Consider the following 24,815-nt stretch of genomic DNA (forward strand, 5'->3'; position numbering starts at 1 on the left):
TCGAAGATCAATATTCGGCTCATATGATGGACGTTAACTAACCATCTTTGAAATTGTTACAAAATTCGTATATTTTAACGTTTAAAAATATTGGATTTATAAAGTAATTACGTCTGTTTAAAAATGATTAAAACAAATAAAGGCGAATTTATTGATATGAAAATAGAAGATGTTACAACAACAACTTTTCCAAGTCCGGCAGTTGAGAATACAGTGCAAGAAAATATAGTACCGTCAGGATCCCGATATCCATCGAACAACGCTGAAATACGAAAAAGTAATGATTCAGGAAATACTGATATTGAAAATGCTGAAGATCAACCACATGTAGAAGAAGAAATTATTTTTGGTAAAGGACGTTTTCGAAAACCAAATAAATTAATATCCACTGTGATTACAGAAAGTAAAACGACAAAACACAGACGACGTAAATCGCCGTTCAAAGAAACACCTTTAGTAGTACCAAGCAAAGTTAATAAGCTAAATGTTCCAGCTAACTATAATGGAAGTCAAATGGTCATGCCGACAGGCGAGCAGCTATTCTGGGTATGTCAAAATGCAAAATTATAAATTACTAACTTCCGCCAAAGACTCAAGCAAGCGTACGAGATGTGTAAGCAGGTCTACGTCGAATTTCATCCAAATCCGTCCAGACCTTTTTGCGTGAAAGAGTAACATTTATCCAATCCATCCTCACAAATTTTCGCGTTTATAACATTAGTAGGATAGAATAAAATATTTATATGAAACGTTGAATTGCATTTTCATATTTATATTTAGGTTCTATTATGTACAATACTTATGATTTGTAATCAACTAGTATTTACAACGGTGCTTTTTACCAGGATGAAAGTATATCACACTAACACATAATTTCTTGTAAATAAACTTTTTTTAATTTAATGATTGAAAAATATCATTCTTATGCCTAAAATATACATACGTATATAAAATAATTAATGCACCGCACTTTACTACAATAGATGTATAATATTTATAGCTGGGTGAAACTCATCCATCTTCACCTGGCACTGCTTCGTGCCAAGATTTCAAAGAAATTAGGTCTCAGTGTTTGGCTGACGGCAAATTATTCGAAGATCCGGAGTTCCCAGCAACAAATCGCAGTTTGTACTACAAAGAACGACCGAGAAACCGGCTGAAATGGCTCCGACCTAAGGTGAGATATATATTCTATTATTGCTATGGCTGAACTTTTTTCTCTTATATACGTATGTTTTACGAAATTTTTCATCCATATGCATATATAACGATAGTGATGGAATATTATAGTCAGAGTCGGATTTAAAGGTCTGGAGGCCCTAGAGCCACAAAGGCGTGGAGAAGAATAATTACATTATGAATTAATTTCTATAGAACTCGTCACTTATTTCAGATATTGTCTTATTTCAATAGAGCCTTACTTTACAAATTACCTTATAAAGTTTTCATGTTAGGGCTTATAGATCAGATAATCATAAAAAACTAAATCCTTAATGATCAATGTCGTGTCTGTCCGTTTGAAAAATTCAAAGAGACCATTACTTCCGAAACTATTAAGACTATAATTTGAGCAACTGATTTAATGACAAATCGAAATAAAATGCTAACTTTATAAATATGTTCGGAAAACGGAATAGAATAAATTTAAAATGCATACAAAATTAACACATAGGAATGAAAATAATAAATGTTCTAGTGATTCTTGTTATTACTTGTCATAAAATATATTTTAATTGCTTTCATAAATAGGATATCAGGTTCGTTTTAATATAAATTTAAAACAGCTACGACGTCACAAGGTCACGGGCACCAGATCAATCCTATTCTATTATTCGCATGGGAATCGTCTTGTTAATTATTATTTTTATGACCCAGGAAATTTGCGAAAATCCGCAACTGTTCGTGGAGGGCTACAGTCGCTTCGACGTGCAGCAAGGAGTGCTCGGCGACTGCTGGCTGATGGCCGCTGTCGCCAACCTCACGTTACATAGAAAGTTAGTATAGTTTTGATTTTTTTGTATAAACAAAAATATACGAAAAAGCAGGTGATATATTACGAAAGCTAATTTGAGTATAAATTTTTCTAAATAGAGAAATCATTAATTCGTTTCGGTTTGAAATCGATTAAATATAAGACCAAGGTATGGCATTGATAGAGTATCGACGATATCAGAATTGTTTCTGTTGTGTTGTGCCAATTGTTATGATTAAAAACCAACAAAAGAGAAAAGCCGTTCTTTTCTTGTTTGAAACGATGATGATTCTTGGATTGAAAGTTTACTTACGAATTTAACATACCGTGAAAATTAAAACAAAAGTTACACAATACAATATAATTATCTTACACTTTATTTTACAAAACATCGTACGTTCGAATTCTATACGGGCAGCTATTAGTTACATGTAGTTAAAGAATAAATTATTGTTTCAGTTTGTTCTACCAAGTGGTACCAAATGACCAAAGTTTTGATGAGGATTATGCCGGCATCTTTCATTTCCGGTAAGTTATGAGTCTTTATTGTAAGAGAACTCTCGTATACTTGCGAGAGTTAGTCGGCATAGTCTCACTTCTGCTGTCTGCTCATAAAGCATTCAATAACTACGCAGTTCTAATATAACATATGTACTCCACTACTATTAGTACATATTGTTTATTAATTTATCTATATTCGTGCTTCGTTTTGCACTCAAACTTGTGCACTTTGATTTCATGTTCTACGTAGATTCTTAGTTTTCTTTGAATGGAATATTATTTATAATAACAAATACGTTACAGTTTTATTGTAGCAGTAGTCATTTTAACTGTATTTGGAACCTATATTGTCAAAACTGATTGGAAAAGATTTAGCAGAATTAATGTTGTTCGCCTAAAGACGCGATTTTAAAAGAGAGATCCATTGTGCTTGTGGTTTGGTTCCCCACCACTATTGCGGTGATAAAGGTTAAAGGTAGCCTGCCAATTTGTTTAATGTTTATTAATAAGTCTTATATATTATATGTTTAAGGATCTGGCAGTACGGTCGTTGGGTGGACGTCGTGATCGATGATCGTCTACCCACCTACAGAGGGAACCTCTATTTCCTACATTCCACCGAAAGGAATGAATTCTGGGGTGCTTTGCTGGAGAAGGCTTATGCTAAGTGAGTAATATAGGTATACTGTAAGAGATCAGAAGAGGAATTAATTTAAAAAAAGAATCTTTCAATACGCAATTAGACTTTTTGTCATTTGCTGTTGACCCTACTGGTGTTTACAGCGTCACTGGGCGTGGGGGCGAGTACTAGACTAAACCCTGAAGTGTGAGCCCTCCCGGGCCCCGAATGATATTTTTCCTGAGTCCTATGAGATCACACCTCGGCTCGGAACGTAGCTGGTGGGATGGGGAGCGCTTCTTCTCGTAGCACTGGTTAATTGACGTCCCGACCGTTTTCGTGACCTTACTAGTCTGGTACTTCGTTTCCCCCGGCTGAAACGCTGTAAGTGTATGGGGTATAGTATTTTCCCTACGAAGGGAGCGTTTGCGATTGTAATGCTTCCTCATTCAGGACGCGCATAGGACGCCTGATTCTGTTAGGAAAAATACCCCCGAGTGCAGCTCGTCGACTTCTTATATTGTAGGCTGTGCTTCCTACACTACATAATATTTTTTTAATTATAAAATATTACAATTTGTAGTTAGATAATGGTTGTATCCTATATAGCACTGGAATACCCACTAAAAAACCGGCGATACCCTATCCATCTCTTCGAGGGTGGATAATATATCTAGACCTGTAATTATTTTGTCTTGGTTTCAGATTACACGGTTCCTACGAGGCACTTCAAGGTGGTTTAATATACGAAGCAATGGTGGACTTTTCTGGGGGTGTCACTGAGAAATATCTAATGACGTCACTCCCTGACAACTTCTTTACCATACTGTTAAAGGCGTATGAGAGAAACTCGCTCCTGGGTTGCTCCATTAAAGTAATATAGTAATAATTATTTTAGAATCCCACTACCTTATTCAAAACTTATTTGTCCGGACATTTAGTAAAAATTAAATCACGTTGAAATAGAGAAAAATAAATGTTGAATTAATTAATTAAATACTCCAACGGAAATAAATACATCCATAAATACTCATTTTAAGCCCGTGTGGATAAGTACCACCCACTCACCATATATTCTACCGTTCGTGAGTAAACCAGAATGAACACAATGAACATGAACGGTGGGGCATTGGGCGATGTAAGGATGGTTTATATTTCTCAGGGCAATCAGGTGGTCCATTTGCGAATCTTCGCACCTACTTAAAAAAATACTTCGCAGTTGTCCGACCAAAAATTTAGTAAACCTGCTAAATAAATAACCCCATCTCATTTAGTAGATGGAAAACTATATATATATATATCGGTTTATTAACTTGTTGCATTGCATTGCATTTCGTGTTGCGGTAATAAGTACTTTATTAGTGACGTCATTAAAAATAAAAAATGGCGAACTTAATTTACACATCTGTACTGTGATATCATAGCTTCAAGAATATTATTTATCAGTTTCTTACAATGCCAAACAATCTGAAAAAAAAAATTGAAGACAGTGAACAAAATAAAGGCAATAAGGATGCCGTTTGTTACAGGCGGACCCCAACACGCGAACAGCAAAGACACCGGCCGGCCTAATCCGCGGCCACGCCTACTCCGTGACGCGTGTCACGTACGTCGACTTCAAGAAGCGCGGCCGAGCCGACAAGATACCACTATTGCGGCTGAGGAACCCCTGGGGGAACGAGGACGAATGGAACGGCGCCTGGAGCGACAAGTTAGTATTGAGCGACTGTATTCTCTGTACCAATAATATATATGAACTTGGCTAAGACCAACATCATGATCAACGGACATATGTCGGAATCGATATAAAACTGGTAGGGTCTTTCTCAATAAAAGTGTAAATTTGCCAAAAAAGTGCGAACTTCCGCTATCGCTTAAATAAGCTTTACAAATTGATAGAGAACAGTCTCCAGTATTGATAATATAAGGAAGGGAATGTATGCCTAGAAATATTTTTTTGAAAAAAACAATGCAGAAAAATAGTTGATTCGGGGTAATGCCGAAAAGTCTATCGGGTTAATTAGATGCGTCCAGGTTTGTTTGTTTGTTTAAATTTATACAATTTGATATATAAGGAAACTGTGTAACCAAACTAGAGTTAGACCTTATATGCCACTGTGTCCTCTGGTGGTAATCGGAGGTCGTGTAACACTGTTAAGTCACATTACCTCCTTTCCCTTTGAAGAGAAGGTTTAGAGCATATTCCACCACGCTGCTCCAATGCGCGTTGGTGGAATAGACATGTGGCAGAATTTCGTTGAAATTAGACTCATGCAGGTTTCCTCACGATGTTTTCCTTCACCGCCGAGCACGAGATGAATTATAAACACAAATTAAGCACATGAAAATTCAGTGGTGCTTGCCTGGGCTTGAACCCGAAATCATCGGTTACGATTCACGCGTTCTAACCACTGGGCCATCTCGGCTCTTCTAAGTCACAACATAAATATAATCCAAAATTAAATAAAATCACATAAATAAGCACATTCTAACTGAAATTCTCGATAAAGATTTAAACACTTAATATCAATATCCTTATATATCTCCATATCATTAGCCTAGTCTCAATCCTGTACAATGCCTATAGTGTATTACGATAAAATTAAAACTAAATCAATGTAGTTAGTTCATTGCAGTGAATAGGGTTAAAAGAAGTACTTATTTATTATGGATTATGTATATATTATTTTAAAATGAAAAAAAATGTCAGTGTGGGCCACTTCGACCAAGACGACTAGCTCGAGGTCCAGCGACGATCTGCTGATGTTCAGTAAAAATATAAAATATAAAAACGCCAAAATGTATAAAAGTAAAATGTCAAATAAGGCACGGGCGACTGTGAGCCCGTGGATGTTGTAAATGAAATATAAGAAAAAAATCACACTCACTAATAAACTTTGGAATTATTTCAAATTTTTATTATAATATAATTGAACAATTGAAAATATCTTCAATCTGTTACTGTTGTCGCTTTCGGCCATGATATCATCCGGAAGGTTTTTCCTATCTCCATCATATCCATCTCCTAATATTTGGTCTAAGGAACTTCTTTGCACTTCAGATGGTAAATCTAATTTCGATAATGCAAAAAATGGACAGGGTTTCTTAGATAAAGCCACATAAGATGGAGACGGATTCAAAAAAGTGTGATCATGATCATCATTTGATTAAAATATCAGATATATTTTTTTATTTGGTTCCCGAGTTGGTATTTCTTATTTTTATGGCATTAATCTTAAGTGTCCTATTTCAAGAAATAACACATAATGGTCCCATTGTCGTGTCAGCCTGTAAAGGTAGCTTAATATGTTCTTTAAATGCATCCTATAAACTTCACCAGGTCTTCGTTCAATCTTTGCTCACTTTTCTGTATCTTCAAATTACGTTTAGGTTTATCTTTTGGGTATGTTAACTGTGTGATTTTTTTTTTATACAAATTTCTCATTTACTTTTTAACTGACTGATGAGATGAGATGACAAGCGTGATGTCCTCGGTGTTGTGAGTCCCTTTCTTCAATCAATACTTAAACCAAATTTTCCGAACAACTTGTGGACAATCCATAAAATATTTTAACTTATTTTCTTCTTTCTTTTTCCTATCATAATACGTTTTGAAACTTAACCTCCACTTTTTTCTTTGTATTCTTTGCTGTCGTGGAGTCATTTATAGGAAGCGTTTTTGAATCTTCGATATTTAAATACTACCACTGTTTTGGAAATCAGCTTCCAGTGAGAAGAAACGGCAAGAACTCGCATAGTTGCTCTTTTCAAATAAACAGATTTAGAATGCTGTTTTTTACAATAATTACTGTCCTGTGATGGAACCCGAGCCTGAGAAATCCGGGCGATTTTTTTTCTAAAAAGTATCTTTTAATGAATAAGATTTATTTATTAATTTAATTTTAATAAACTTTTTAAATTGAGCTCTTGTTTCTCACATCATCATTTGTAACGCAATGAATGTGATCTTATTTAGGAGTATGGGCTTCAAGCGGCTAGAATGGGCTATTCTATGACGTATTTTAATCTGCGTCAGCTCAATTAGTAAGCCGCCCGACAAAAAGTTAAATGCTTTTATTTACCTAATACGTACTTTTCAAAACGAAAGTTCTCGTTAAATTATATCCTTAGATTATACAGTTTTTCTATACATATTACGCACACTTCTATAAGAGCTTCGCAACTAACTGAACCACAAACTTTAACACTATCAAAATCGTTGCAGGTTCATTAGATTATCGGTACATCTCATGTAATTTCAAAATAAATTCTACACTTATGCCGTGATCGAATAGTTGGCCTATATAAAACAGATATTAAAAACGATATAATAGCAGTACATAGGGTTATATATTGTACAAAAATATTTCAAATAAGCAAAAAGTTTACGTCAGGTAAAATTACACTTTTTTTGAGAAAGATCCTAGGCGGTGTTTTTTATTTACTGGAAAAACGCAATTACGTGTACGTCCCACATTAAGGTATGTGAGACTTGTCTGCGCTGACTGTGCCGAAATACCTTCTTATAGTAGATGTAATCAGCGGTGTAAATGAGCTACTTGCAAGATGTATGTTTCTTGCGCCTGTAGTTACACTGACTCACTTACCCTTCAAACCAGTAAACCAGTACATATTTGCGGTAGAATTAATGATGATCTTAATAAATATGGGTTCAGGTCATAGATCAAGATCAATATTGAAGAATTCGTCTGTGATATTCAATACTTGGCAAACTTCGTCAAGTCTTTGTTACCAATACCGTAATGTTTGAAGACGAAAGCTTTCAGTAACTAACTATATTTTAACTAAAAGAGCAACTATTTCTCCTTCTTTCCCTAGGTCTCCGGAATGGCAATTCATACCGAAGTCAGAACGCGAGGAGTTGGGCTTGACTTTCAGCGATGACGGCGAGTTCTGGATGTCTTTCGAGGACTTCGTCAGTCATTTTGATAGGTGTGAAATAATACGTGATTATTTAAAAATCCAATCAGTAATATTAAAATGTTCAGTATTTCTAAAGATACAATTTGAAGACTTACATAGAAAGACAGAAATAATTATATTAAATGTTAAAAGATATTTCGAAATGTTGAAACTTTTCGTAGATAATTCTTATATCTCTTATATTTAATGACAGGGTCGAAATATGTAACCTGAATCCGGATTCCTTCAACCTTGAGGAGTGCCCCGAAGGCTGTACAAAGAAATGGGAGATGTCTGTTTTTGAGGGCAAATGGATTAAAGGTATGTTAAATCGGTTGTTCTGTTATTGCTTAGAGCTCGTAGTAGAAATTTAACTTTAAACAACCTTACGAATTTAATAATATTCGGTAGAAGTATATCGGTCCCTCACAAACGCAAGATTTCACGTCACCCTACGTAGTGTGTAATATCTATAATATAGGTATGTATATGTATGTATATATATATATATATATGTATGTATATATATATATATATACATATATATATATATATATATATTATTATATATATCAAATATACATTTATTTTTCTTTTTGTCTATTGCAAGATATTTAAAAAAATATTAGATTTATAACTATCTTAATAGATGTTTTGTCAGAAGTTGAAATCGTTAAGAAATTCCATTTATAGTTATACGCATGTAACTACATAATATAGTTTCAATGATAATTATTGTTTCCAGATATTTCGGCTGGTGGTTGCTCACAGTATCCCGATACCTTTTGGAAGAATCCTCGTTACACCGTCACCTTAAAAGATCCGGATACAGATGATGATATGAACGAATGTACCGTGAGTGATATTTGTTCCTAATTTACGTATTTTCTTACGCCATAAGTTCGTAACACATTACGATAATTTTTATTTATTTTTATTTTTTATTTATTTTATTTGGGAAACAAACAGTAACATAATACACAAATATATGATTAAAAAAGGTAATACAGATACCAATTAAGTTTCCACTTACAAATAATACAGAATTAGAGCAATTTGAATACAATGATATGAATTTAATTTAATATATTAATTATCTAATCTAACCTAATTTAAAATCTGAACACATAAGCATTTAATTAAAATAAAATAATGTTAACAATAATAAATTAGTAAAAATACATCAAATTACATCTTCTTTAAAAGTAACTCTAATTACGATTATCTAAAGCATTTTTAATTTTTAATAATGGTAGTTGTATCCTATAAATATTGTTTGAGTAAAGTTTTGGACGTAAATACTGCTACATTCGTGTTTTTGCCAAATCTGGGACATTTATTTTTACCTTTAGTATAAAACTTGAATGTCGGCGTTATCTTCTAGATCATCGTATCTCTCATGCAGAAGAACCGTCGCTCCCAACTTCACCAGGGCCTGGGCTTACTCGCCATAGGATTTGATATTTACCGTCTCCCAGATCACGAAAATGTTCCGTTACAATTCAACTCCATTATCTACGAAAATTGCGTGGGATGTACTGAAAATTTTAATCATGAAAGAGAAGTCAGTCAGCGGTAAGGAAATTTAATTATAAAATTAAAATTCATATTTTTTTATCAGTAGTCATTAGCGACCTTTTCTTATTCATGAGGCAGTTCGAAATGGGAATCTACTATGATTAGTAAAAAGTAGTGAAAATATTAAGCAAAATCTTGGATATTTTCTATAAAAAAGGAAATGAAAACAATTGGTTTAATATTCGTGGACCAGACGACTAAATAAATAGTAGGGTAAAGTATGAAGTTGACAGATGAGTTTAGTTATTTTAATACTTCTGCATACGCAAGCAAAACGAATCATTAATTGAAAATTGGGGCAGTTCTTTAGTAAGCAATATTGGATTATTTTCACAAGAACATGAAATTCACGTCTGTAATGTTTATAGAATACACGCAGATGAAACCGCGAACCGCAGCTTCTTATAATCTTATTAACCTAAAATATTCTCCAAAACGCACTGCATCACTTTGTATAAGTTTTATGAATATGAATTTAGTCGTTTTTTTTAGTTTGGCATATCAATAAAGTATCCTCATTTATTTGCATAGATTAAATAATTTGTCTCTGATTATTATATAAATTATTTTTTAATCACAGACTAATTTTGTTCTTTCATTAATTTAATTTTAATATATTTTCATAAATATGCTGCAGTTACCAATTAGAACCGGGCTCCTATGTAATCGTGCCTTCAACCTACAGCCCAAATTTAGAAGCAGAATTCCTCTTACGGGTGTTCTCTGAGATGAGCAATAACATGACGTAAGTATATTTTATATAATAGTATTTTATCTATTTTTACAATTCACACTTGCATGTATAAGCAGTAAATATAATTGGCAGTAGAAAGGAAACAAATCGCAATTCCCAAAAGTACCATTTTGTTGATTTAGCGTATCCCTTTTCACTGACGATATAATTAAAACTAAATGCCTCGTTGATCTATTGGATAGATACATGGCTGCAAATCCTGAGATTTTAGGTCTTGGGATTTTAAATCCCAGGTCGAGCCGATAAAGTAATTTGGTTTTCCTAGCGAAAAATTCTCAGTATCGGGCCAGGGTCTGAGAGAGCAAGTACTCTCCCGTGCCTCGCAAACCCCGTAAGCCTTCCTGCTCCTGAACTCTTTCTGGTCGGACTTGCTGTCCCATCGGATAATCAAAGTGCACCTGTGTTTCGCACACGCTCGTGCACTCTAACATATCCTGCGTAGTCGGTTATACCTTGAGATTAACCACCGTGCCCTAAATCGATCAAGACATCATAATTATAACATATTTTCTACTAATAGAAACAAAACTATCGTCTCTTTTAAATTTAAAAAACATATTATATCCTAATAATCTGTTATTTTTTAGTGAAAACGACGAAGATGTCTATATGAGCGATCTTGACGACAGGGTAAGTTGAAATGTTAAACCAATGTAAATCTTCCCACTGCTGAGCAAAGGACATTATAGATAAGTTTTGGAACTGATTCCACCACGCTACTCTGTGAAACGGTAGATACAAATGTGGTGAACATGTAATACGACACATTCAGGTTTCCTCACGATGTTTTCATTCACCGCCGCTGGTATACTGTAATATAAAATAAAAAAATCTAAATATACATTATTCAAGTAGGTATTTACAAGCACTCTTGAATCGTCATTTTACAAACTGTATTAAGTGAAGCTACCACCGGTTCGTAATGTAGATTCTACCGAGAAGAACCGGCAAGAAACTCAGTAGTTACTCTTTTTCAACATTTCAATTCATAATTATGTTAGTTAAATACAGTTACATATATGTATATAATATATCCTGCCTGGAATTTAACAAGCTCCACGCTTTTTTGTCATCTATATAATTTTGTATTGAATAACATGCTTTTTTTATTAAAGTATTTTTTACAAATGATTTGAATTTATGAATCGGCAAATTACATACATACAAATAAAGCACATTAATTCAGTGGTGCTTGAGTCGAGCTAGAATCATCAGAAAAGGTAATAAAAATCACTATAATATAACCATAAAAATATTGGTCGTTCAGGTAAAAAATATGTCACTCAATCCTGAACCAGCGGATCCAATTCGTGACTTGTTCGACCGCTTGGCCGGTGCAGATGGGGAGGTTGACTGGCAAGAGTTAAAGGAGATTCTGGACTATGCTATGAGGGAGGGTGAGTACACTCTGTCTGATAGAGTTCATTCCAAACGAATCTATCATAAAATATTGACATATTATTTATTAAAACATCCAAAAATTGAAATCCGTACACTTGTACTTATTTTTGACTGTATAATGAACATAATAGATATTATTTCAGCTTCGTTTTATTTGAATAATAGTTTACATTGATCTAAGTTTTCAACCTGTGATACAAAATATGTTTGAAAACTCATTGCGAGTTTCTTTAGCTGCTTCTCATGTGTGTAAGCATTTTTTTTCCGAACCGATTTTAGCAAGTGTAACGATTTTATATTAATTAAAGATTTTCAATTTACTTCACCGTTTACTATATCCGACTCTTTAATGGTTTTATCTATACTATATGAAAAGGCACGGGTATTGGGTACGAGAGTGTAATGTAACTTCTAACTCCAGCATAATATTTAATTCGCTAACATTTTATATGATATAAGATACGTTTATAATTCTTCTACCAATTGCTTTAATCTGCTCAAGCCGAGATAACTGTTACTGAATTATTTTCGCCAACACAGATACACTCTCTATTCCCTCACGCTATATATATATATATATATATATATCCGATTGGTCGATAAAACCCACCAGAATCCGGTTATTGTCCACTATAAGTAGGCAAGCAAGTGCTAGTGCATGCTTTACCTTGTTCGTCATTGCCAATGTGCCAACAACAGTGAGAAAAGATGTTATATCCCTTATGCCTGTAGTTATAATGGCTTACTTACGCTTCTAACCCAAACACAACATTACTGAGTATTGCTGATTGGCGGTAGAGCATATGATAAATGGGTGGTCCATTCCCAGACGGCTACACAAACGTGCACAAAGCCGTACAAAGTAGGCAAAATTTCGTTTTTTGATAGAAAAACACAATTACTTTTTTTAATGCGACAGAGAGTTTTAACTCTGAGTCTTGAGTTCTTCAGCCTTACAGCTTTTTTTTCAATCTTCGAAAAGGTACCCAGAAACCCCTAGGTGGAACTGCTCTATGTAGGATTATTAGCCATTAAAACTACTGCGATGGCCGTGTTTGTCACAGATTGGATAGGCTGCGGAATGGTGTTAATATAACGCCTCCATCTTATAAGACGCTATCAGAAGGCAGCCTTATAACTAGACCAAGGAGGCAGTCACTCGAGGAATACACAATATGTGATTAAGTATAGCAATTTCAACTGGACGACTTTTCAAATCTAAATTCACAGTTCTTGTGATATATTTTTTTGATAAGTTTAGTTAGCAGCTAGTTGAAAACTTTGTTATTGATATCAATCGTAGAAAGAAGAAAGGGATAGTATTGCAAATATGTAAATCTCCGTCAGGCTCTGAAGTAAGCCAAGGCTCCGATAGTGAACCAATTCCTTGATACAAAAGAAAACGAGAGAGAGGTATAATAAACAAAGCTATGTATAAATATGTATAAAGAGGAAATCAATTCTATGTTGGAAGAAATTTCAGAAAATGATAGAAAAGATCCAAAAGTCGAACGACTGTGTGCACTTTAATTTGTCTCGCGCAGTTGACTAGTATCTCTTGAAAATGACTGCCGTGACGACGCTAACTATATATGTATGAATACAGAGATAGCCATGCGTCACGGAGTCAATGCCTGGGGAGAAGACCCGCAAGAGCAGAACTGCCTAAAGCAGCTGCTGTGTTCTCTGTGCACTACCATCTATAAGAAAATCGGCATCGCCAAGCTATGGGAGCTGATGCAACAGGAGCCATTGCAACAGGAGCAGGTCCTTCTTAACCAACCACAGCTGCGAGGTAACGAGTGTTCTTGTTTCATGTATTTTCTGAGATATATATTAATACCATTGATATCTCATGATAAAAATATTACAAGAAGCCTGATAAGAACTGTGACCACGTATAAATTATTTATTATCAAGGAAGTATTCTCGGCCCAGGATATACCTGATTAGCAAAATTGCAATTTGTTCCGTCGTTCGATTGTGATTAAGTAAAAAAACGTCATTGCCTTATGTCACCATAATGGACGTTATTTATTTTCAACTATTTCATTGCTCTTATGGCTGCAGATTTAGAGGTCAAATTTCAAATCCTGTGTCAGATCAGTAAAACGTTTTCTGTCAAGATATTCTCAGTAACAGGTCTCGAGTTTGAACGTTTTCAGTGTTTACACTCTCATCCCTTGGAAAAGTCGTAAAAACATCCTGCGCTTTAGCACTATGAAAGTGTATCTGTGTAAACACAGCCTGTGTTTGCGCACACTCCTGTACTACAATATTCACCATGCGTATAGCTGAATAACCAACGTTAAGTGCATTGTTGTATAATTATTTCGAGTAAATATTTATAGAACTTTTAACTTAAGAAAACTTCAGCGTATTTTGATCGGATTACTGAAGTATAAATAGTTAACTCTTAAATTAACTATTTACAATGATTTGGAATATGTCGTATTAGTTAGAAAGTAGTACCTAATTGGCCATGCTAAATTCTTATTTGTTTAGTTTGATAGTACTCTATTGAATGATTCTGTGCCGGATAACTTTACAGTAATTAACTCATATACTGAGCCGTCGTAGCTCTTTGGGCCGAAACCTTAGGGGCTAACGAGAACATAAAGCAATGGTGGATGACTTTTGGGACTTAGGGCTCTGGACCCAAGCCCTGTGTTTCTTTATGATAAAAACCGTACTGCATATAAAATGATTTAAGAGATGGGCATACTAAAGACAAATAGTCTACAAACTACAATATTAACACTTAACAAATAACAAATGCAAATTAATCAACGTAAATAAGAAAAATAACATAAAAGATAGCGTCTAATCTGATTTCGCCTTTTAATTATATCTTCATTTGAAGATTGTTTATATAAGTATGTATTGAATATTGCAGAACTTGAAGGTGAAGGTTTCTCCGAGAAAGTTTGCAAGAGGATGATCGCGATGCTGGATAAGGATGCTTCCGGAAGTCTCGGCTTCAAAGAGTTTAAATCTCTGTGGATTGATCTGAGGCAGTGGCGGGTAAAACAATAATTAAAAAATTATAATTACAATGCCTTAATATGTCATGAAGCTGACAAACAAGATCGATCTAGTTCTTTTTTTTTTTTTTAATTTCTACTCGTTGTAGAGGAATGAGGATGAAAACACAGATAATAATTGATCATAATTTGTATATATTACACTCAATATTATATTTTGAATTGTTCCAGATATTCAAAAGATTATATTTACTTTAAAGAAAAAAAAATAGAAGACCATTATTAATGTAATTTTAAGTTTTGTTTCTTTTCTTTATGTCATAGGTATGTTGTCTGTTAAATAGTCCATCTGATGGTTCAATACTGCAAATAGATATTGATAGTGCAAGAAATATTAAGCACTCCTCTTAACACCAATGCCCAATTGGAGCCTAAGCTGTTATGTGCCTGTTACACTAGATCTTCCATCTTTGAAATTAGAACACAACAAAACTAAGTATTACTGTGTGAGGGTAGACTATATTATAAGTATTAGTATGTGGCACCTAACCAGACGGGCTCGAACCTCAGTCAAACTTCTATATAGTTAGTTCAATCTGTTTTACTGAGTTTGTATGTTTGCCACGGAAAGCTCTCTATTTTTCACTTAGTGACCTCAAATGTAAACCGTAGTTTAATAAATGAATCATCTATATCAGTAAAGACCATTGTAATATTACTTTGTAATTATTATACAGGCATATCTTTCCACTATAACACCAAATGTCGTGTCCGTTGCAGGCGGTCTTTCGCCTGTACGACACCGAGGGTCACGGCGCTATCCCGCAGAAACACTTGCGCGACGCGCTGCACTCGGCCGGGTACACGGTCAACGCGCACGTGCTCAACGTGCTCGCGCACAGGTACGACACGTACTGCCTACTCACACGGAACACTAACACTCACAATGCACTCGGCCGGGTACACAAAATGTTACAAATTATAGGAAAAATTCTTTACACACTATTCGACCACCGTGGTCGAGTAGTGTGTACACCGGTTTTCATGGATACGCCACTCCGACGACCCGGGCTCGATTCCCGGCCGAGTCGACGTAGAAAAAGTTCATTAGTTTTCCATATTGTCATGGGTCTGGGTGTTTGTGGTAGCGTCGTTACTTCTGATTTCCATAACACAAGTGCTTTAGCTACTTACATTGGGATCAGAGTGATGTATGTGATGTTGTCCAATATTGATATATTTATATCATTAATTTTCTTTTCTTGATCTAGAGATTTAATGAACAATTTGTTTCTATATGTACAGACACGGCTCAAGGTATGGGATACGGTTCGCCGAGTTCATAGTGTGCCTTGTGCGACTCAAAACCAAGATCGGAGAGACAACAATAAGGTATAAATAACTTTTTCTCATAAGAGAGATCACATTTAATTATAATATTGTTCTAAACATCTCCTATTGTAATACATATTTTCAATTTTAACTTATTAAATACTTCAAAATTTTAAACCGATTCATTTTTATGTGTCATCTATTATAAGTGACATTGGCAGAATTTTTTCACGCTCAATAAGCTTGCATACACGCCACAAATAAAAGTACATATGCTACAGTTTGTTCACTTTTTTACGATTATAATATAAGTTTATGCGATACGTTAATATTCTCACATTCCTTGTATTGCCAGCTTAATAAATTTCTAGGCTTCCTCAAAAGTAATATCCCTTTCACTACAGCTTATTGTCATCTCTAATGTACTTAATGACTTTAAAAATCTATTAAAATATTACATTGTTTCAGAAACCTTTAAAAAAGTCTTCGGGTAACTACGCCAATTATCCCATGACGAATGACTGAATCGCGCAGTAATTTTTACGCAGAAGATATTTTACAAGTGTATGCTAACTTTAATATAACTCTAAATAATTACTTATAGCCTATTCCAATGGAAGTAAGAAAAAAGAAAAACAAACCTTAAATTTACGTATATCCTGCGATTTGCTAATAACTCAGCAATATTGTGTACTACTAAAAGTTTATGATTAATATATCTTTATTTAATAAAACACCATTGCACTTAAATACTTATTTCTACTTTAATTTTACTTCCAAAATTCCTATAACAGTTTCGTCGGCGTTCAAAACGCCATTTTTTCGCAACCCCATAGTGAATATATAAAGCATAATTAAGATCTCGACCAATGATATCGCGTCAATTTGCTGTCAAATGTTGTTTATTTGGCTTTTTTTCCTATTATGGTTGGAATAGATTAAACATACATATTATAGTTAAGGCGCAGAACTGTCAATTTGACATTTCGCAACATAAGCACGAGAGTGTAATCATAGCCAGCTTCTGATAATTTTTCAATTAAAATAACGAAACAGTCTAAGGTTGGAGGTAAATCGTGGATACAAAATTCATAAATATTAAATATTATCAACTATATGTTAGATGACTAAATTGTGTCTAAATGAATTTTATTGAAAGTGTTTTATATGATATCTTTTTACTTCTATTTTGTATTTTTTTAATCCAATATGAGGTTTGAATAAATATATTTCCTAGACCTGTTAATTTTTTTTTTTAACCCTCTCGCCACAATTAATCTTTGTTGAATATTTATAAATCCCATTTATAGACAATTTATCTATCCATAACCTTACTTGATTATTTATTATACGTAGTATGTACACATAATTTAGGGATGACATTAGAGATTTTGAAAAAATGGTTATGGCGGTTACTTAATTTATTTTTCGTGAAAGACCACATCTCCTTCCAATATATTTATTTTTCTAGTCGATAAGTCGTTATCGCTACGACAACGACTACGGAAAAATTATAACTATTTTAAAACATTTGTCAATTCACCTCATTCTCGCTAATTTCTCCAAAATTGCGGGTTGGAGGAATTAACGTGTTGAAATTAACTCCAAACCTTTTCGTAAAAGGGGGGACTTTATGTTTTATAATTTCATTTGTATTCATGGACTTCGAACTGTAACTTACATTCTGAACTTCTGAACATGTAACTTCGAAATAAGTATGGGTATTGTTTAACAAAAATAGACTGAACTACAAAACTGCCGATTGTCTATGACAGGTTGTCGTCAGGCTCATAAAATATATATATTTTTTACTTTAGATGCACATAATCAAAAATCTAAATCAAAATATTTTTATCAAGTAGGCTTTTAAAAGCACTTTTGAATTTTAATTTTCGGCGGAGCGGGTCTGCAGCGGCATCCTCTTCCCGCTCCTACTCCGCGGCTTCCTTCTGCGACATGACGTTTTCAAAGGAGTGCATCTCTGACCAGCACGCCACGCCAGTATTTCGTTGACAATACTCGGCAGCGAGAGGTCTCCGTCCATAGTTGCCGCCAGGGAATGCCTCTGAGGCCACTCAGGGTTTGGTACGCCGTGTCCACTGGCGCACCATACTCGTGGCAAGAGGGTGACACCTCCCGCCGCGCTATTCCGTGCAGGTACTTACCGAAGCATCCGTGCCCGGTAAGTACAACAGGGTTCGCCCTGGTACCCTGAGGCGCAACGTTAGCAATACGACATGTTTATACACCCTCATAGCAGTACTCGTCAAGACAAATCAACGGAGCCCATACTCGATGGAGTTATGTCGTTTAATTACTGAGTTCCTGCGATCATCTTCCAACTCCATCATCAGACCCTATCTAGTATCAAAGGACTTGTCAAGACAAATCAAACGAGCCGAGACTCGACGGGGTTTGCTTCGTTTCATTACAGAGTTCCTAAGACCACCTTGCAGATCCATCATCAGACCCTGGTTACCATTGAAAGACAGACTACTCGTAAAGACGATTCAAACGAGCCCAAACTCGATGAGGTTGTGTCGTTTCATTGCAAAGTTCCTATGGCCACCTTCCATCTCCAATATCTGGTTGCCGACCATGTTATCGTAATATTGCATTGCCACGCGATTTATGTATATATATATCTGTATATGCAAAATTTCAGCTCAACTGGTAACCGGGAAGCGGATCAAATTTAATTTGCAAGCTTTGATGAAAAACATCGGGACAGGCGATGATAAATAAAAGCTTCTAAAAGAGTAATATTAAACATTAAAAATTCTGGTGAAAACTTTATCATCGTACTCCAAAATGTATTTACTCAATATCCAGTAAGTTCATAATATTACGTAATATTCAGTATACCATATGACGTTTACTACAATATTTTGTAAATATATTTTGTGTTGCGTGTAAAATGTATAATAAATAATAACTTTATGTATGTATATATCGTTTATTGATAACTTTACAATTGTCACAAACGCTACCACTGCTCGTTCCACTCTCCGATGAAGTCGCCGTCGAGTTCCTCGAACTCCGTCGCTTTCGAGTCCTCCGTCGCGCTCGCTTGATTGCTGAACGAGTCGACTCGCATTTTATACCGAGGTAGATCGGCAGGTCTTATCACCAACTTGGAACCACCTGAAATAAAACATTATAGCATTAAGTGAGTGCGTAGTTAATTACTTATTTTATTTTATTTGTAACATTGTGAATCTGATAATATGGATATGTATGGATATGTATGGATATTTAATGGATATACGTCTCATACACGATTCTGTTTGTGACTTCGTAACAGAGCGTGGCAAGAGGTTGAATGTGAGTGAGCAGTGAGCAGTGAGCAGTGAGCAGTGAGCAGTGAGCAGTGCGTACCGACGAGCGTGCCGTCGGCGGCGAGCAGGGCGAGCAGCGCGTCCCGCGGCACGCGCAGGGCGAGCAGGTTGTACATGCGCTGGTCGCGCGTGGGGAGGGCGCGGTAGCGGCGCGCCCACGGCGCCATCACGTCCTTCTTCGGCAGGTACGGCTCGCCGTACACCTGACGAGGGTTACTATTTAGTCAAGTCGATCTCCGTCCTATATGAGAGGAAACACTACAGTTGTGGAATTGTTTGTTGAGCTACTTTAAATTTTCATCAAGGCAACGATCGCACACAATCAAAAGTATATTTATCTCCATTGTAGACGCATATTAAATTGCTTTATTTTTAAGTCCTGAAATATATTTTTTAAATTAAAAATTAATTCAAACGCTCACCCTGACTAACTGGCAGCTTCTCTGATGCGGAATGAAGTATTTATTGACAGTGTGTTTGATTATCTAAAAGGGGAATATAAAAACATTATATTACATAATTGTATACAAAAAATAAAATATCCTTAAAAAAACATCTAATCGATAACACCAGATGTCATGATATTATTAATATACTTACATTTGGTAGATAAGGTGTCAGTTTCTTAAGTTGCTCCCTGACCTTGACCCTGGCCGCTTCCTCCATGGAATCATTGTCCGGATTCACTTCTGTTTTCAGATTATTCACATGATGCAATATCTTGTAAAAAAAAAATATAAATTCACAATTAAAACAAACTAATAATTACAAACTACAACTAAAATTAAATTAAATTGTGTTCATTTCAAATCATAGCAATCATGAATTGTTCTTTTGAAGGTGTAAAACAATAACACTCACCCCCCCCCCCCCCCCCCACTCCACCTTAATCATTAACTTGCATTTAAACGCAAATCTCTTATTTTTGCACACCAATGCAAATAATAATTCTCAAGATTACGTAAAAAATAAGGCACCAATATTTTCTTTAACATTTCTCTGGCAAACTCATAGTGAAAATATAATCATAAATAATATGACACAGTGTGAGTTTACAATTGATCTGAAATAGTTCCATAATATGAAATAAAGTTTTACCTACATTAAATACCTAAGGTAACCAACATATTAATCTGAGTAAGTATTATTAATTAATTAATTAAAACTTGAATTATATTGATCCTTCCCTCTCTTTTTATATTGAATGCTCAGTGAAAAAGGTGGGTAGTAGTACAAATTAAAAAAAATATATTTGATTGGTGAAATTATTACTTGGTGGTAAGGCTTTGTGCAAGTCCGTCTGGGTAGGTACCACCCACTCATCAGATATTCTACCGCCAAACAATAGTACTCTATATTGTTGTGTTCCGGTTAGAAGGGTGAGTGAACCAAAGTAATCACAGGCACAAGGGACATAACATCTTAGTTCCCAAGGTTGGTGGCGCATAGGTGATGTAAGGAATGGTTAATATTTCTTACAGCGCCATTGTCAATGGGCGGTGGTGACCACTTAAAAGATTATTCTTTAAGGTATCTGATGGAAATTTATATTATTATTATTAAATATAAAGGAAGAGAAAATGTACAATGGTCTACACACCTTGCTGGTTATTTTATCAGTATATTTATTGCAGGCCGCTTGTATGTTGTCTAGCTCTGAAAAAAATATTTATTTATTTGTAGCTATAGGACGTAGCAGTAAATATGCTACCAGATGATAACCGGTCACCTCCATCCAAAGACATTGGCACTGGAAGAGATATTTAGTATTCCTTACACCATCAAGGTACTGACAACTATGGGATTTAAGATGTCAATTCCCTTACAGCTGTAATTATATAATTTTATCTCACTTTAATAATATAGATATATAAAAATATAGCACTAATTTGTGTTACTGTTCGATGGAACTGTTGCTGAACGAAGCGTGTGTACTGTGTTTATGTTACTGAACGAAGAACGATCAATTCAAAAAAGATAGCAACAATATTTCTTATGAGTGAAAAAGATGGCACCAACTGTAAGGCGCAACTTGAATAGTCAGTTCACTCTCTTGTATCTGTTCCCGGGGCTTCCCCTCAGCATCTTGCAGCTGATGCAGAGTGGACAGGATGAACTGGAAATCACCAAAGTGGGGGTGTTTCTTGCGATACGACTTGCTCAATTGGAAACATGTTTCGATTGGAGGACCTGATTTCATTATTTCATTGAGACGATCAAACACCACCTAAAATAAAACAAAAGAGTTGTTTACTAATAAGTTTTAGCTTTTGAACTAATATATACATTTCACCTTAGAAATATAGAATCAGAGCTATAATATACATAGCCCTGAGTTTGTTGCTGGTTCTTCTCGGTTGAAATTACATTCTGAGTGACAGTTTAACATTTAATACGATCCTGTAAAACGACAATTTTAGTCATCCTTGTAAAAGTATAATTGCCTTATTTATTTTAATTTTTGAAAAGCATGATTAAAGTTTACTTTTACATGCTAATCATTAACTAACCTAAATATAAAGGAATAGTAAGGATTTGTATACATAGTAAATATATTATATATATAGTAAAAAGATAAAATGTCTGCTATATTTAACTAGTAGCAATATAAGCTCACATTACCTGGCCGATCATATTAAGCAATTCATGGTTTCCTTTCGTCCCAGTTTTATTGCTGAGCTCGTATAATCCTGTATATTTTGATTGCATCTCTTGCATGATCAGACTATGAGTTATGGATATTAACTGGAAAAATATACATATGAACACAAGACTATTGTAATGTATTATTATGCTAATAGTAACTTTACGACGATGCTATGTATACTCTATTCTAACCATAAGAGGATAAAAGCCAAATAAACAACATTTCTCAGCAAATTGATGAAATATCATAGGTTGAGAGCTTGATTAATATATGATATTCACTATGGATTTGCAAAAAATTGAGTTTTGAATGTCGACGAAACTGTTATCGGAATTTTAGAAGTAACATTAAAGTGGAAATAAGTAGTTAAGTGTAATAGTGTTGTATTATAAATAAAGATATATTAATCATAAATTCTTAGTACTGCATAGCTAAGATATTAGCAAAGCACATGAAATCTAAGGTTTATTTATCTTTTCGTATGTCCATTTTAGGAATCCAGTAAAAGTTATTTTTTCTAATTCTAGTACATATTTGCTGAAAAATATCAAATTAAAAATTCTATATTTAAATAGCGCTATCTTATCTAACGTTCATTACGATTCATAATAACAATTTTGCTTCCATGTTCAAATAAAATTAATTGTGATTGAATTACAAGTAAGATTTTTGTGCAAAAAAATTAATAATATACCTGCTGTGGCGTAAATTCTTGTGGAATTCTTAAAGACTTTCTCAATTTTGGTGGAATTTGTTTCAATTTAGAGGCAAGCGGCAACTGAAATAATTACACAATAATAAGTAGAATTGTTACCAAAATAGGAATGAATACAGCTCACACACACACACTTTTGCGAAAATTTGAGTTTTTGTAAAATTAATAATAAAATGAATGTCTCAAAATAACAAGATAATATTTTGTGTAAATACCATTTATGGAATAGCTCAAATATAGTTTTTGAGGACTGGATCAATTTTGCATAACTCTGTCCAGTTTTAAATAGACCAAATGTACACATTGATAAACTATAGTTGTACTTTATACTAATTATAAGTTAATATAGCTATATGCTAAGACATAGGACAGATTATGACAATGGATAGAGTTTAATTATTTCATCATTCGCCAGCACCACCTTTAATGGCCTATTTTAATTAAAAACAATCAAAAAATATAAATATTTTAAATCAGACACAGTATTGTAAAATATCTAATGTCGAATATGTATCGATATTTTGGTTCAAGACGATCGAATATATTGTTGAGACATCCAATAATGTTTCGAAATTATTAAAAAAAAAAAACAAATCGTCTACTCACATCTGGAACATGGTCTGGAATAAATGCTTTTATTTTTGTGGTTCCAAGGGGTTTTGAATTTATATTCTCGACGACTTGAAGAGGGTCCAGCTTTTCAGATAGACGTAAGTAGCAAATCTTTGTATTTTTTATGCCCGGAGCGAAATTTAACCCTTCAAAGTGACCTTTTATGGCCGGTGCCACTAGTTTTATCACCCTTACTAAACTATACTGCAAACAACATTATATTATATTTATTCAATTATGAATTAAAACCTTAATATTTACAGTTCACCGTATTTGACGATAACCATAAAATAAATAATTTACTTTCATTGGAACTCCACCAACTGCTATAACAGACATTTTAAAAAATATGCGATTCAAAATTAGGCTAAACTTTATTTAAATGTTTGTAGTCAAATAGATACAAAATACTGCAGTAATATTTTCTGATAAAAGTAATAACAATCTCTAATTTGACAAATGTGACAACTTGTGCTTGTTTATATTATGTATCACAGAATACAGCGAATTACTCTATGGTTATTGGTTATGAAAAGTAGATGTGGAACTGTCACACATAGGGGATAAGCATGGAAGTAATATATTACACTACGTATAAGGTATATATACATATTATACGTTTTTTATTTTATTTATTAACATAATAATTGATAACATTAAGTGCTTAAATATATATACAAATATGAATTAAAAATAGTTACTGTATAAATCTTGACCGCGGGGAATGGTGGCAAGAATGCTAGCAGCATAAATACGTAGTATATATTATTTCCATGAGGATAAGTTAATAAAATCACAAACTGTATGCAGTAAATAGGGGCTGTATTAAATTCACTATTTTAATCAACTTTTTACTTAAGTTAAACGTTTAAAGCTTGATAAGTGGTAAGTAAGTCAATGGTTTAGTATCGAGAAATATATATTTTTTTATTCTTTGAAACATTTTTACTTTAGGATAGCATAAAGTAAAAACGTTACAATAAACCGCTTATCTTGGTTTGTTTCCTCTAATCATTTCTTAATTATAACTTTCTTATTAATATTTATTGTTTCAATAGGGTTATTCTAATGTTTTTGTGTATTAAATTCATAACTATTCTTAAGAAATAGACAAGAACAATAAGAATAGAGGCGCTACAGCTTATATGCTCATGCCTAAAATAGCTATTTCTGTAGAAATATAATTACGAACTGAGTATAAGGTACCTAAAGCCAGGTTTGCCATTGTTGGTAGAGAGCGAAAATCCTTTTAAGTGAGCCCAAAAAACGACATTATTTGGGTGGTCGACCAGAGCTTGACGCTAATAATTAAAACACGCTTATCGGTCCTTTAGATGTTTACCTCGACGTGTACCGGAGGCTTTACATAACTATGGCATAATTTTTGACATATGAACTAACTATTTAATAACCTATATTCTATATAGAGTATTATAACT

The 24,815-nt window shown here is 34.1% G+C and overlaps 2 protein-coding genes across 2 annotated transcripts; one reads left to right on the forward strand and one right to left on the reverse strand.

Annotated features, from left to right (window-relative positions):
- The first annotated feature begins 123 nt into the window (after nucleotides 1-123).
- On the forward strand, nucleotides 124-16,134 carry LOC113392079 (calpain-A-like). The gene is made up of 18 exons (XM_064219349.1): nucleotides 124-349; nucleotides 401-546; nucleotides 1,001-1,177; nucleotides 1,876-1,994; nucleotides 2,432-2,500; nucleotides 3,006-3,140; nucleotides 3,798-3,966; nucleotides 4,622-4,803; nucleotides 7,932-8,045; nucleotides 8,230-8,336; nucleotides 8,761-8,870; nucleotides 9,400-9,590; nucleotides 10,231-10,338; nucleotides 10,935-10,977; nucleotides 11,615-11,744; nucleotides 14,645-14,772; nucleotides 15,513-15,634; nucleotides 16,038-16,134. Exons 1-18 carry the CDS (start codon nucleotides 124-126, stop codon nucleotides 16,132-16,134), a joined length of 2,373 nt encoding a protein of 790 aa, XP_064075419.1.
- Nucleotides 16,135-19,031: 2,897 nt separating this feature from the next.
- On the reverse strand, nucleotides 19,032-23,815 carry LOC113392007 (uncharacterized). Its single transcript, XM_026628201.2, has 10 exons — nucleotides 23,680-23,815; nucleotides 23,371-23,580; nucleotides 22,744-22,827; nucleotides 22,025-22,147; nucleotides 21,422-21,629; nucleotides 21,003-21,058; nucleotides 20,003-20,122; nucleotides 19,825-19,887; nucleotides 19,443-19,605; nucleotides 19,032-19,208 (listed from the first exon to the last, which is right to left on the reverse strand). Exons 1-10 carry the CDS (start codon nucleotides 23,713-23,715, stop codon nucleotides 19,051-19,053), a joined length of 1,221 nt encoding a protein of 406 aa, XP_026483986.2. The 5' UTR covers nucleotides 23,716-23,815; the 3' UTR covers nucleotides 19,032-19,050.
- Nucleotides 23,816-24,815: the final 1,000 nt, after the last annotated feature.

The sequence above is a fragment of the Vanessa tameamea genome, chromosome 27 (genome assembly GCF_037043105.1).
Source record: "Vanessa tameamea isolate UH-Manoa-2023 chromosome 27, ilVanTame1 primary haplotype, whole genome shotgun sequence".
Taxonomy (NCBI): domain Eukaryota; kingdom Metazoa; phylum Arthropoda; class Insecta; order Lepidoptera; family Nymphalidae; genus Vanessa; species Vanessa tameamea.

Excerpts from the sequence above, each read along its gene's own strand:
- LOC113392079 (XM_064219349.1), top strand. The coding sequence starts at position 124 with ATGATTAAAACAAATAAAGGCGAATTTATTGATATGAAAATAGAAGAT. Across the intron at positions 3,967-4,621 it reads TCCTGGGTTGCTCCATTAAA|GCGGACCCCAACACGCGAAC; the intron begins GTAATATAGTAA and ends CGTTTGTTACAG. Across the intron at positions 4,804-7,931 it reads AACGGCGCCTGGAGCGACAA|GTCTCCGGAATGGCAATTCA; the intron begins GTTAGTATTGAG and ends TTCTTTCCCTAG.
- LOC113392007 (XM_026628201.2), bottom strand. The coding sequence starts at position 23,715 with ATGTCTGTTATAGCAGTTGGTGGAGTTCCAATGAAA. Across the intron at positions 23,581-23,679 it reads TTGGTGGAGTTCCAATGAAA|TATAGTTTAGTAAGGGTGAT; the intron begins GTAAATTATTTA and ends TGTTGTTTGCAG. Across the intron at positions 22,828-23,370 it reads TTCCAGACCATGTTCCAGAT|TTGCCGCTTGCCTCTAAATT; the intron begins GTGAGTAGACGA and ends TAATTATTTCAG.